Genomic DNA, 13,401 nt, shown 5'->3' on the forward strand with positions numbered 1-13,401 from the left:
ATCCACCATCAACAGAAGAAATATCACCAAAGAACAAGCAAATTGAAAAGCTAAAAACTTTTGAGTTCGCTGTTTTCCTTCTGCCAAAGTTATTTTGGGGTTTGTCATGTACAAGGGGGAAGGCAGCCAGGAGGTTGCTCTCCTTTTGATGACTAGCATCTGCAGCAAACCTGAGATGGAAGGAAACCCACATGCTGCCCAGCCCTCGGAGGATTATTAACTGAGATTAAGAGACACCTGGTACAGGCAAGTGTGCGTAGGAAACCCAAGTTCATTTTCATGTTTCATCTTATTATGTAAAAAAATACTTCACCAGGCAGCTCCTTGTAAGCTGAACTCCAGCCTGTATTTATGACTGTTGCTGATTACATACATGATGCAAAAATAGTTTCCAATTTCCGCTCCAAGAGCGGTGCCACTGCCAATGGTAAGGAGGAAATATCTCTTCAAACAGTGTGGAAAAGATCACTTTCAGGGATAGACGGGCGGTTTTTATTAAAGTTGACCTCTGGAAATATCAGTTTCATTAAGGCTTTTTTGAAGCAGAAGCTCAAGCTTTGTGTTGCTTTGGTTAGTACCTCTCTGTCATTTCCTCATACAGAAACAGGCTCCTCTTATTTCGGTAGCCATGGTTTCATTTAAAAATATCTCATATTGGTTTTTATTTCATGCATTGCATTTAGACCAAGAAATACTTACCTCATCTGAGATTTGACCTCCAAAAGTGACCCATGTCCCTAGAAACAACAAAATAATCTGTTACTACAAGAGGTTTTTGCAGACAAAAGATTTGCTCTACCAAAATTCAGATTCCTTGGGATTAGAAGGGTTTAAAATGGGGTTAACTGTTTCAGAGGCTGCTACGTCCACAAGCGAGAGGTTCTGCAGCCGGGCAGGACAGTGACAGGCACTGGAATCTCCTCTCTCCTGGGGAGACAGGCATGTGGACCTGGGCCTGGCCCATGAACCCATTCAGGGAAGCACCTGTAGGACTCTGTGCTGTCAAAATACACAGTTTTATTGAACTCTGAAGCTCTTTGCAAAACTGAGTTCATTTTCCAAAGCTTCAATTTGACAAATTGGAAAAAAATTATGATGCTGGTGAAACATGTCATTTGTGGATTGAAATTCTTCCTAAATTTGTGCTTCAGCATTTAGCTTCATACAAGTCAAAATTAGGGGGGAAAAAATACTTCTATTGACATGAAGTATTTAAAACCCAAAGTGACTTTTCCCCAGGAACTGTTCCATAAAGCCCATGTCCAACACCAGCACAGCTGATGAGCAATGCTTTCATTAGCTAGCTCAAAAAGTAGCTGCAGTTTAGACTCAGTTGCAGACTGGTCTATTATTAGGAAAAACTTGGGGCATTGTCTGTTTTATGAGCACTGCTTAAAAAACAAATGTTGTGCGGTGGAGAGAGCATGTGGATCTAACTGGATATTCCTAAGCTACAAGTGTACTATTTCTTATATAAATTTTATGTGTGTGTACATATATATATATGTACTCCTACATATAACTTAGGAATACATATTTCCTAAGCCACTGGAAGAGATGACAGTGAGATGGGGAAGCGCCAGGTCACATATGGGACACTGCTCAGACAGCCCATACTCACCCTGGCAGACACCACTTCTGCCCTACTTGTCTGACCTTAGACAACACCCCATGGAAAGCAATGCTAAGAGACAAGAATGGTGGCTGTGACATTACTTGTGCCTTTTGCTGGCCAAAGTCACACGGTCATTTTGATCCATAGCAATTTTCAAGGTGTACACGCCAGCTACATATAAAACTACATGATATACAATTAATGGATAGGTCAGTGCTCACATGGCTCACACGGCTCACACGAAACTTCTCAGAATTTAAAATTCTGCCTTTTATGATCCCTCCATAATAGATGGGGTTCAGGCCCAATGCAATTTGGGCAAGACGGAGGAGACTGGGGTGCCAGCGAGGGGTTGAGCTCTCATGTTGCTAAGAGGGAAAAAATTAAATGTTCCCTGGGTGCTTGCACTTGCAAAGATGCAATAGGTACGTAAGTGCTCCCACATCTTCATTAAAAATGTATTGGTTAGCTCATTGCTCACAGAGAGCGTGGAAGATGAACCTTGAGCAGGAGTCAGAAAGCAGAGAGCGCGCCTGCTGTTAGCGCTCAAGCGGCTTTGATCACTCCCTGGTTAGAGCCAAAACAAGAGTGTCTCAGTTAGGATAATCTTGCTGTCTTTCTCTCAAAAAAAGAGTCAATTTGAATCATTTTATACATGGTTTCTTTGAGTGCAGATAAAGTTGTTATTAACCATGTATGCTTACTGTGCATTTAAACTGAAACTCTTCATTTCCTGCAGAATAACCCAAGTTCTGGAAAAGCACAGATTTCATGGAACAGAAACATGTAACACAGCTAATGCTACTGGAATAAGAAGAATCAGCAAAGAGCACACATTTTTAACTAATTTTGTATTTACTTCTGCTCTCTGTAAGGCAATAATCAGGCAGCAGTAGCATCCACTGAACCCAGACCTGCCTTGCAGTAGGCAGGCATCGTTGCCTGTCCTGCTGTGCTCTGACAGCTATAGACCTCAGGAAAGGCACTTTCATCCTGGGAGCAAGGTATGCTCTGGTCCTGCACAATACAGATAAAAATGAAAATAGGTTTCAGCTTATCATTAAGCTTCTTTATGCAGATGAAAAAAATAAAACCCAAATGAAGCCCGATTTCCATGTTAAAGCTTCAGAAGTGTTATTTTTATGGGAATACATTAAAATGCATTTCTACTGAAAAATGGGTTGAGGCTGTTTATCCCAAAGTTATTTCTTTGCTTAAGTATGCATGCAGGTCCCCAGCACAGGTGAGAAGAAAGGCAACTATTTATGCACCTGCTGGATTGCACATCCTCTCTTGAATTTCAGTGGTTACAACCTTACAACACAAACCATGCCGCAACGAGCAGCAGAGTGTGTAATGGAGAGGCAAAATGCTCAAGTGTTTGGGCACATGGAGAGTAGCCCAAGAGCTGGCAATGGCTTGTGTAAGAATACTGAGCGCTTTATCTCTTTAAATACAAGCGGTAAATATATGCAATATGTACCTGCCCTGGATCTGCCCATCTCCCCCTGTACTCCCAAACCGAGCTTGGGGAATGCAAAGGGCCTAGGATCCTAACCCTATCCTAACATCATTAGGACCACATGGGTGAGGAATCCTTGGGGTATTCTTTTTTTCCTTGATCACTGCAAAACCAGCCAAGGAGGCAAGTTTTTGCTCACCAAGGTGATGTCTAAAGCATCAGATGGGGTCAGGAAAGCAAGATGCTCTGGTGCAATCCCAGCCAGAGCCAGGAGCAGGAAAAACAGCACACAATTCCCCCAGGTAGTTGACGTAAGGTACCTATGCCCAAAACAGCCAGGGCAGCTGCTGGGGCTGCAGCTGCTGCTCAGCTCTAATTTAAAGAAAAGTCACTCCAGAAAGTGCAAGGCACACTTGGTATTTCAAACTATGACTGTGGATGATTCACAACCTCTGTAAAGGGAGTATGTTGGAAGAAGAATATACTAGATGTATATTTTCTAAATCATCACTTTTTTCTCCTTAGTAAGTCGTTGTCTTTCTCTTGTATACTCCAATTCACTCTCTATAAACACAACCCCCCCATGACACAGCATGGCAGTGGTTACAACCTTACAACACAACCTTCTGTCCCTTGCCCACCACCTTGTTCCCTTGCATTGGAAAACAATTTCTCAACTGGATATCCTCACCTTTGTGGAATTTCTGTATTAAATCTAGATTTAGCTCCCTTTCCAAAGCATCCCGGAGCCTAGCAAGGTGTGATTACCAGTGGGTTATTTGCCGATGCACAATTGACCACTCAACACTGTCACTGACAGCAGATGTGTCACCTCTGCAGGGGTTAAAAAAAAAGAACAAGGGTTCCTGGCCAAAGCTTCACCTCCTGCCAGTACAGTTTTATCCCTGGCTTGCTCCTGGTGAGGATGATGCCACACGGACATCTGACATATAAGTCTGGTCTGCTGCTCAAGTGACCAGCAAATGCTCGGCCCTGCAAGCTTGAAGTACCTGGGTGCAAACCAGATCCCTCCACCACCATCCCAGGTCCGTGGACATTTGGTGTTGGGTTTCCAGAAACTTTTCCCCAAAGCAAACACCAAGAGGCAATGGCAGCAGCTGACTCCTTCTGCTCACAAAATGTCTGGCTTTGCTCCCAGTTGTGAGCATGGGGTATCCTGCCAGTGGCTGCAAGAAGGTTTCTTGTGTGCTCTTGCATATTGAATTGGATTTGGGGGTTTGGGATGGCTGGTTCTGTCCTGCTGCTCATTTCCTTGGGGTTGGGGGTACTCACATTGTGGGAGGGTGTATCAACATTTCCTAGAATTCAGCAAGCAGCCTCTGCAGGCAGAACTCACTCTGAACTAACTACAGGAAAGATGTGACCTTATTTTTTCCTCTGCATCACACTCACATTTCAGAACCAGCATCACAGATAGAGCCTCACACCAGCCCGCGCATCTGCCCAAGGTTAGACTGTTAAGATTCCTCAATTAAAGCTTCACCCAGTGTTAACTTGCTCAAAGGAAGAGGTGAAAGCCCAGCTGGGCCGAGAACAGGGATCAGCACCAGGATGCTGCAGGAGCTTGGTTCCACAGGAGTTCACCCAGCACAGCAGTCCTGGTGGGAGGTTCAGTGACCTGGAGTTATGCTCAGTCACCACCACAGCAGCCCTTCCCAAATGTCTTTGCTAGCAAAACTCACTGCTAACACATCTGACCTCGTGCACTCACTCAACACTTCTTACACTGCAAGCAGCACCCAGCAAACGAATTAATTACAGTGTGAGCTAGGAGAAGCAGGACATAATTAAAGGGTATACATCGCCTTAGCACTGCCTGCCTGCAATTTCTGTCCTGCTTCACATTTTTCTCCACTTTTTCATGCAGGATGAAGCACACTCCCACCTTGCTGAGATTTTGGAAGGCTTTTAAGAAAGATTGTTGAGCCATCAAAACTTCAGTGAACCTTAAATTAGATTTTCATGCTGCATAGAGTTTAGGGAAACACATTTATCTTTTAGGGAACTGCAAAAGAGAAGCTATTTAGAAAAGTCATATAAGCTGGCACTCGAACCAGACACCTGATGGATTTGCAGTGGGAGGGAGGATGTGCTGTGCTGCAGAAGAAATACCTGTACATTCAAGAGAAGGTGGCAACTGAATTTCAGTCTTTCCAGTTCTCCCCTATTCCTGCACACACGGCAAGGGCTATAGGGCTCATTGCTTCGAGAACAGGCTGAGATGACTGGCTCCAAATGGATGCCCAGCCGCTCTCCCCCACCCCTGCCTGTGCCCAGAGCAGCCACTTGCTCCCTCCTCAGCCCCCCTTATCCTGCACAGCTGTGCTCACAAAGGCACAATATATTTAGATGCTGCTGCAGTTCCACATGCTTGAAATTAAAGAAACGCTCTGCAAAACATTTTTTCCTGCTGCTACTTCCTTCCCGTAGCTTTTCTCCACCACAACAACATTGGCTCTTGGTGAAACTGTAAGGATGATAAATAAAATCTCTGTGCAGATAAGACAACAACTCCTTTCAAAGCCTGGATATATTTTAACCGAAGAGCTCTTCTTGGCAGAATAGGCCTTATTTATATGGCTTGTAATGCAGGGTGACTTTCACATTTCACTCTATTTTAAAATCAAATCTCAAAGTGTGTTGGAAGAAATGAACTAACCCCTCAAGCCCCTGCCCTGTGAGAACAGCCGGCACCAACTGAGGATGGGGCAGGGAGCTGGAAGGGGACATCCACAGGCACAGCAGGTGCCAAATACAAGCAGAGTCGGGTCCTTGCCTGTTCCTGCCTTCACCCACTTCTCCCTGAGGCAGCCCAGCACACCCAGTCACTTTCCTAAGGACATATCAGTGCCTCCATCTTCCCATGCTAGAACTCTGACCCCCAGAGGAAAAAGGACCCCTGTTTAATGTGAGGCCCAGGCAGAGCAGAGCATCCATCCCTTGAGGGTCTCTGCATATCCTCAGGGGCTTCATTCTCCTGGTGCCCCCACCTTGCACCATGGGAAGCTGCTCACAGGGAGAGAAACAGCCTCTTTTCTTCAGCATTTGGTTTGATTTTTGTTTGGTATATACATCTATATATATATGCACGTATGTATACACACATACACACACTTTTAAGCATTCTTCATGTGAGCAGTTCAATTGCCATCAAAGAAATTACTCGCATGAGTAAAGCCATCAGGAGCTGTCCAGTTCATCGCACACTCTCTTACCCAGCAGCTGAAGGCCACCAGCAATGTACAAAAGCCTGCAGCAACTGCAGCACCAATACACAACCTGCAGGGCCAGTACGTACCTGCCGTAGTGCTTATAGATGCCCTTTTGGATAAAATATAGATAAGATAAAATATTGATAACATTCTTCAGTTTCCAAACCAGTATGGAACAGAAATAACAAGGTACACGCATTGGATAAAGTAACTATCTGCCCGCAGCCCAGGCAGACAGTCATCCCCCGAGACTGGAGCTCTGATGTATAAAGCCCCTGGGGGCATTTACAGACATCTCTGATGCAGTCTTTGCTGGCTATGCCTTGTGGCAATCAGGTTGTATTAGAAGGATTTTACGTCATACATGCTCACGCACAGTTCCACTTGAGTGCTATGGGTGGAAAGCACTGCCTCACACTGTGGCTAATGCACAGAGCTGCTAACACACATAAGAACTTCTGCCATGAGCCATCTGCAAGACTGAGCACAGGCTGGGGCTCTGAGAAAGGACACTTCTTACTGAAACACAAGAGCAGCTACCACTATACTTCAGGGCAGTGTGTGGCTGCAGTAAGTGCAGTGGCTATGGAGGTTACTCACCCAGCCCAAGGCACGAGACTCTCAGTCCAGATTTTCCAAGGTTTCTGGAAGGAAAAGAAAATAATTATAAAATATCACTAAGCCCTCAAGGGACACACAACTTAACCCCGTGGGAAACCAGCAGCCACTGAAGATGAGTCCCTGTTTTCACCCAAATCATCTGTTTTTCTCCAAAGGGGCAGACTCTCCCTCAGCTGGGATGCTGGTCATCCAGTTTGGAGACATAGAATCATAGAATCGTTAGGGTTGGAAAGGACCTTAAGATCATCTAGTTCCAACCCCCCTGCCATGGGCAGGGACACCTAACGGTAAACCATATCACCCAAGGCTTCGTCCAACCTGGCCCTGAACACTGCCAGGGATGGAGTATTCACAACCGTCCTGGGCAACCCATTCCAGTGCCTCACCACCCTAACAGGAAAGAATTTCCTTCTTATATCCAGTCTAAACTTCCCCTGTTTAAGTTTTAACCCATTACCCCTTGTCCTGTCACTACAGTCCCTAATGAAGAGTCCCTCCCCAGCATCCCTATAGGCCCCCTTCAGATACTGGAAGGCTGCTATGAGGTCTCCACGCAGCCTTCTCTTCTCCAGGCTCAACAGCCCCAACTTTCTCAGCCTGTCTTCATACGGGAGGTGATCCAGTCCCCTGATCATCCTTGTGGCCCTTCTCTGGACTTGTTCCAATAGTTCCATGTCCTTTTTATGTTGACACCAGAACTGCACACAATACTCCAGGTGAGGTCTCACAAGAGCAGAGTAGAGGGGCAGGATCACCTCCTTCGACCTGCTTGTCACGCTCCTTTTGATGCAGCCCAGGATACGGTTGGCTTTCTGGGCTGCAAGCACACACTGCCGGCTCATGTTCATTTTCTCATCAACCAACACCCCCAAGTCCTTCTCCACAGGGCTGCTCTGAATCTCTTCTCTGCCCAACCTGTAGCTGTGCCTGGGATTGCTCTGACCCAGGTGTAGGACCTTGCACTTGGCATGGGTAAACTTCATGAGGTTGGCATCAGCCCACCTCACAAGTGTGTCAAGGTCCCTCTGGATGGCATTCCTTCCCTCCAGGGTATCAACCAAACCACCCAGCTCGGTGTCATCGGCAAACTTGCTGAGGGCGCACTCACTCCCACTGTCCATGTCAGTGACAAAGATGTTGAGCAAGACCGATCCCTGAGGGACACCACTCATTACTGGTCTCCAGCTGGACATTGAGCCATTGACAACAACTCTTTGTGTGTGGCCATCCAGCCAGCTCTTTATCCACCAAGTGATCCATCCATCAAATTGATGTCTCTCCAATTTAGAGACAAGGATGTCACGCAGGACAGTGTCGAACACTTTGCACAAGTTCAGGTAGATGACATCAACTGCTCTACCCCTGTCCATCAGTTCTGTAGCCCCATCATAGAAGGCCACCAAATTGGTCAGGCAGGATTTCCCCTTAGTGAAGCCATGCTGGCTGTCACCAAGCACCTTGTTGATTTTCATGTGCCTTAGCATGCCTTCCAGGAGAATCTGCTCCAAGATTTTGCCAGGCACAGAGGTGAGACTGACTGGTCTGTAATTCCCTGGGTCATCCACTTTCCCCTTCTTGAAAATGGGGGTTATATTTCCCTTTTTGCAGTCATTGGGAACTTCACCTGACTGCCATGATTTTTCAAATATGATGGCCAGCGGCTTTGCAACTTCATTCACCAGCTCCTTCAGGACCTGTGGATGGATTTCATCAGGACCCATGGACTTGTGCACGTTCAGATTGCTAAGATGGTCTCGAACCATTTCCTCTCCTACAGTGGGTCCAAGGTCTTCATTCTCACAGTCCCTGCATCTGCCTTCCAAGGCTTGGGTGGTTTGGTCAGAGCCTTCGCCAGTGAAGACCAAGGCAAAGAAGTCATTCAGAACCTCAGCCTTCTCCAAATCCTGTGTAGCCAGTTCTCCCGAGAGCTTCCTGAGGGGGCCTACGTTCTCCCTAGTCTGTTTTTTATTTGCTATGTACCTGGAGAATCCCTTCCTGTTATCCTTAATACCCCTAGCCAAGTTAAATTCTTGCATGTGGATGCACTGCCATCATCCTTGGCCTCACTAGGCTGTGGGAGAAGCTCTGAGTGCTCATGGGGCTGGGAATAAACCCAAATACATCCAGATGTATCTCACATCTGATGTTGTTTGGGGTCCCCTGAATAATGCACGCATGTTCCTTTTGCTTTCATCATTGTTTGGTATTCATTGTAATAACACTAAAGTATCCACCTTATTCAGCTTCACTGGGGTTTTTTTGTTCACCCTCACACTTGTCAGAACGCTCAAATCCATCACAGTCCCCTGGTCTGCTTACACTGGGGCTCCAGGGTAACCAGCTCATGGATTCTCCATGAGCAAAAGAGCCCATGATTTTCCAGCTGGCGCGGGGGCAGCACCTTGATCCCTAGCACAGGCTGCTTTTCAGCATCAGTGAGATAAAGTTATTACCCTTCTCCTCACCTCCCAGAGCAGAGCTGGAGACAAGATAATTAGACCTGAGGCCATGAAATGTGCCCTACATTAAACCCCTACCCTAACTTAAACCTATCGCTGCGGTACAAAATACCCTTTTAATTATACCCTCCTGCTTTAAACTTTATATTACAGCTGGATCTGTGCAATTTTTTTGCCAGATCAAGGTATAATTTAAGGACCATGTATCTACCTTCCACTGCAGAGCACTAACAAAAAAAAATCACAACAGTTTTTGCTGCTCCTGATTAATTATTTAAAGCCAAATAAAAAGTAAATTAAAAAGTAAAAAAGGAAAAGCCCTGCTCACCCACAGGCAGGGCACGGTGAAAGGGGTCAGATGAAACACCCGACATTAGCACAGGTCATGCCCTGCTCTTTCAGATCTTTCCATTTTTACACGCTTCATTTCGTGACCTTTTCACATGGCACAATTTCCCTTGTTGAAGAGCAACCAAAGGCATACCGGGGGGTCAGGAGAGCCAGCCTACCTCCAGCAGGCAGCCTTTGAGGCTGGGTGCCTTCCCTCCCACCCCCAATGCCACTGCTGCAGACAGAACCTAGCTACTGCTGGAAATGTGAAATTCTGGGAGAGACAGGAATTTGTCCTCGAGCAGCTACTTGAAAAGCTGCAGCTGCATTTCCAGCACCACGAGCCCCCGGGCTCACAGCACGGATGGGGCAGGCACTGACCTGATTTTTTTTTTTTTTTCTTTTCTTTCTTATTATTTTTTTCAAGTGAAAGCACAGCTGGACCCCTGCACACCAAAACCCAGCCGCGCATTGAATAGCACAAGTCATGCCCATCCTCCCCTGCTCAAAGCATAACCCTCTGAAAGTTCAAAGGCAAATACCCGGCAGCTGCCTGCGTGCTCCAGACAGAGCTGCAACACTTCCAGCAGGAAAGAGGAACCCAGGCTCACAGGGCTGGGACTTCCACATAACTTCTGGAGACAACACACCTGCTGCACAGTGTTCTTTGAAAAGTTGAGCGCTACTGTGCATTTACAAACAGTTTACATTTATTTTGTAGAAGAGCTTTTTTTAAAGTCCTCTTTCTCACCAACCTATTCTTTGCCTTTCAAAGTCTGTCTCTGTCCCTGCACAGTTACATGGCTGCTAGGGCACAGCTTGGCCATGGAGGTGTACTCCTCTCTCTACATAGCTATAAATACATATATACACACATTGCCCTTTATATATATGCATATACATATCCTTTTTATATACCACTTTATATAAGTGGATGCATACATACACATATCCATGCATGAAACCCTATAGCCTCCACATACATTTTTAGGGTACATCACCCATCAGTGGGGTCTGACTCAGTTTCTTAGCCCAGGTACTGGCTAGCTGTCCTGTCCTTCTTCACAGGTCCCTTGTCTCCTCAGGCCACAAAACCACATCAGGGCTCATCCTCCCACAAACTGGGGTTTTGGGGTAAAGCACACAGACACACACAAACCCAGTTTTCCTCCAGGGAGTGATAATCAGCTTTTTGCAGAGTCTGGTCCACTGACAACTCTGGACAGAAATAAGTGTTTGGACTTCCAAAGCCATCTTTGCCATTTACTTAGCACATATGTGACCTGGGGACTTGGAAAAATTTATATCTATAGTCAAGAGCCGATACTCAAAATGCCAAGTCTTTGCAGTGCAAAATCCCTCTGAGATAATGAGCTCAGAAGCCACTTGCCAGCTCGGGAGGAGGTGGCCTGAGCCTGTGGTCCAGCTTGGAGAGCATCACCAGGTCACAGCCCCCCGTTACTCCAATCGTTTTCAGCCCTCTGCTTGTTTGCAAGCATTTAACTCAACTGCACACTCTAGTTAACGGGTGGGCAGCATGCATGCAAAGCAAACACACCAAAATATGGAGGCCCCAAAACAGATAAAAAGTCAGCCCTCCCAGCATGGTTCATCTCCCAGCACAGACTCATGGTGCTTAAAAGCCCACAGCTACTGGTTTAATTACTGGTCCTATGGTGGAGTAGTAATTTATTTGAAAAATCAGCAGTTCTTGAGACCTGGTTCTCCTCTACCCCCCGAAAAAAATAACATGAAAACCACCAAGAGAAAAAAAAACTTTCATGTATATGGTTACACCTGTTTTGCATCTTCCTGATGTACATATATGTATAAATATATTACACACATATACATACAGACAGACACACATGCCCAAAACCTGCAAAACTGCCAAGTAAAATCAATGGTTGGTTTCTAAGTAACCGAACAGTAAAAGCCCTTTATGCTTCTGTTGCACTAATTCCCTAGTCTAAGACAATGAGCTCAGTCCCCAGAGCTGAACCAGCAGCAGCCCCTGAAAAGCAGCATGGATGGCTGTGCTGGGAGCTGTGGCTGGGATAGCAGTCAGGATGGCAAGGCCAGCAAACCCTGACTCTGATGAAGCCTGAGGTGCCTGTTTGCCACTGGCTGCTCCAGCCATGCACAGACTCAACATCCTCCCTGGGCAAAGCTGCTGGAGTGCCTGTGCCTATGGGTACCAGGGCAGAGCACCACTGAATGGCTTCAGTTCCCTTTCACAGGGAAGCCCTGTGCGTAGGGTGTGGGGGCTCCAGAGGGACAGCATGTGATTAGGGATCAGCTGGGAAATCACAGGGGGATTCTGCCATTGCCTTCCAAGTTATCATGGTGGACAGTGCGTGTTTTTCTGGGCTAGCAGTGAAAGCTCTCAGCAATACATTCAAGGCTAGAAATGGTCTTTTTATACTGCTATCTTTTTATACATCTATTGCTGAGCTGACATATGCTTTCCCTGCGGGATGCTTAAGCACCTGGCCAGTGCTGTATGAAGGCAATTGCACCTGCAACCCAAGGTCTGCCTCATCCATGTCCCCACTGAAGCCAGACCCAGCTAGGTGCTCTGCATGCACTGTAGACTTCACTGCACAGGACAAAGGGGCTGGGTAAAACCATGTCCCACCAGCAGTGCTTGGCTGCAGGATGAGAGGGGGAGATCCCCTTTTTATGCATCTTTCAGTTAGCAATTATCAGACAGTGTATCAGCACCATTGCTCTGGTCCTTCTCATCTCTATTTGGTACTTGCTAATATCAGGCAGGGAGAATAAGGTGCTCCCCCATGAGCATCCATGAGCAGTGGAACCCGACATCTCACTCGTGGGGCCACAGTGCCAGCACCGTTATTTGCTGCTGTTAAAGTCCTGAGCAGGTAATTCCATCTCTGAACCCTGACCTTGCCTGCCTAGAGCAGGCAGCCCAGCCAGCCTCCAAGATACCTGGCACTGCCACCGCTCCTGGGAGTTTATGCTGACACTATTTAATCATGATTTCAGGAGTTTAAAATAAAGCTCTTTTCAAATTGGAAGTCAGTGCTGCTGCAGGAGGAAGTAGCCATTAAAGAGGACATTGCAGGAGCCTCCAGTCTCTCAGGATCACTTTGCTTTACCTAGAAGCAAATGATTAAAAATCAGCACTTGCGTGCCTTCCCCCCACCCCCCTTTCCATTAGCACAGCAGCTATCTTGCTTCTTCTCTCACTGATGCTCAGCTTCCCTTGTACTCTGCAGAACTGGAGCAATTGCACTGCTCCCCTCAAATCACTGCCCAGCCTTGCCACACATAGAACTCTTGTTACTTCTCTAAGTCCAGGACTTACCCCTGCCATGACACTTTCCATACAGCCTCTAGGCACCAATCTGAAGCTGCCTTTATTTTCTTTATCCCAAACTTACACCATGAGCAAGACCCAAAAGGTATTCAACATCTCGCTCCTGAATTCTTTTAAAAATCAAAGGCTAAAGCAAAATGCTATCACACCGCTGTGCTGCCCAAACACAGGCTATGGCAGAGCAGAGCCAAAGCACCTAAGCCTGGGCATGGGAGAATTCACCAGAGGGAAGGAGATAAGGAAAGATGTGTGGAAGCTGCACAAAGATAATCACTTTGTGACAGGGGCACAGGGCAGCCCCACTCAGGGCCCACAGCAGGAGCTGTGCAAACCCCACT

General features: G+C 46.5%; 1 protein-coding gene across 3 annotated transcripts in view; it reads right to left on the bottom strand.

The window, feature by feature from the left end:
• Window positions 1-13,401, bottom strand: part of KCNAB1 (potassium voltage-gated channel subfamily A regulatory beta subunit 1) — a 74,862-nt gene that overhangs the window by 19,059 nt on the left and 42,402 nt on the right. For all 3 annotated transcript variants that reach the window (XM_061452697.1, XM_061452698.1, XM_061452699.1), the window contains exons 2-3: window positions 6,911-6,954; window positions 700-737 (exon numbers count right to left, since the gene is read on the bottom strand). In XM_061452697.1, the coding sequence (XP_061308681.1) occupies window positions 700-737; window positions 6,911-6,954 (82 nt within the window). The remainder of the gene's footprint in view (window positions 1-699; window positions 738-6,910; window positions 6,955-13,401) is intronic.

Source organism: Pezoporus flaviventris, unplaced genomic scaffold (assembly GCF_033815535.1).
Source record: "Pezoporus flaviventris isolate CSIRO_AGI_PZ_B2104156 unplaced genomic scaffold, CSIRO_AGI_Pfla_v1 ptg000013l, whole genome shotgun sequence".
Taxonomy (NCBI): Eukaryota; Metazoa; Chordata; class Aves; order Psittaciformes; family Psittacidae; genus Pezoporus; species Pezoporus flaviventris.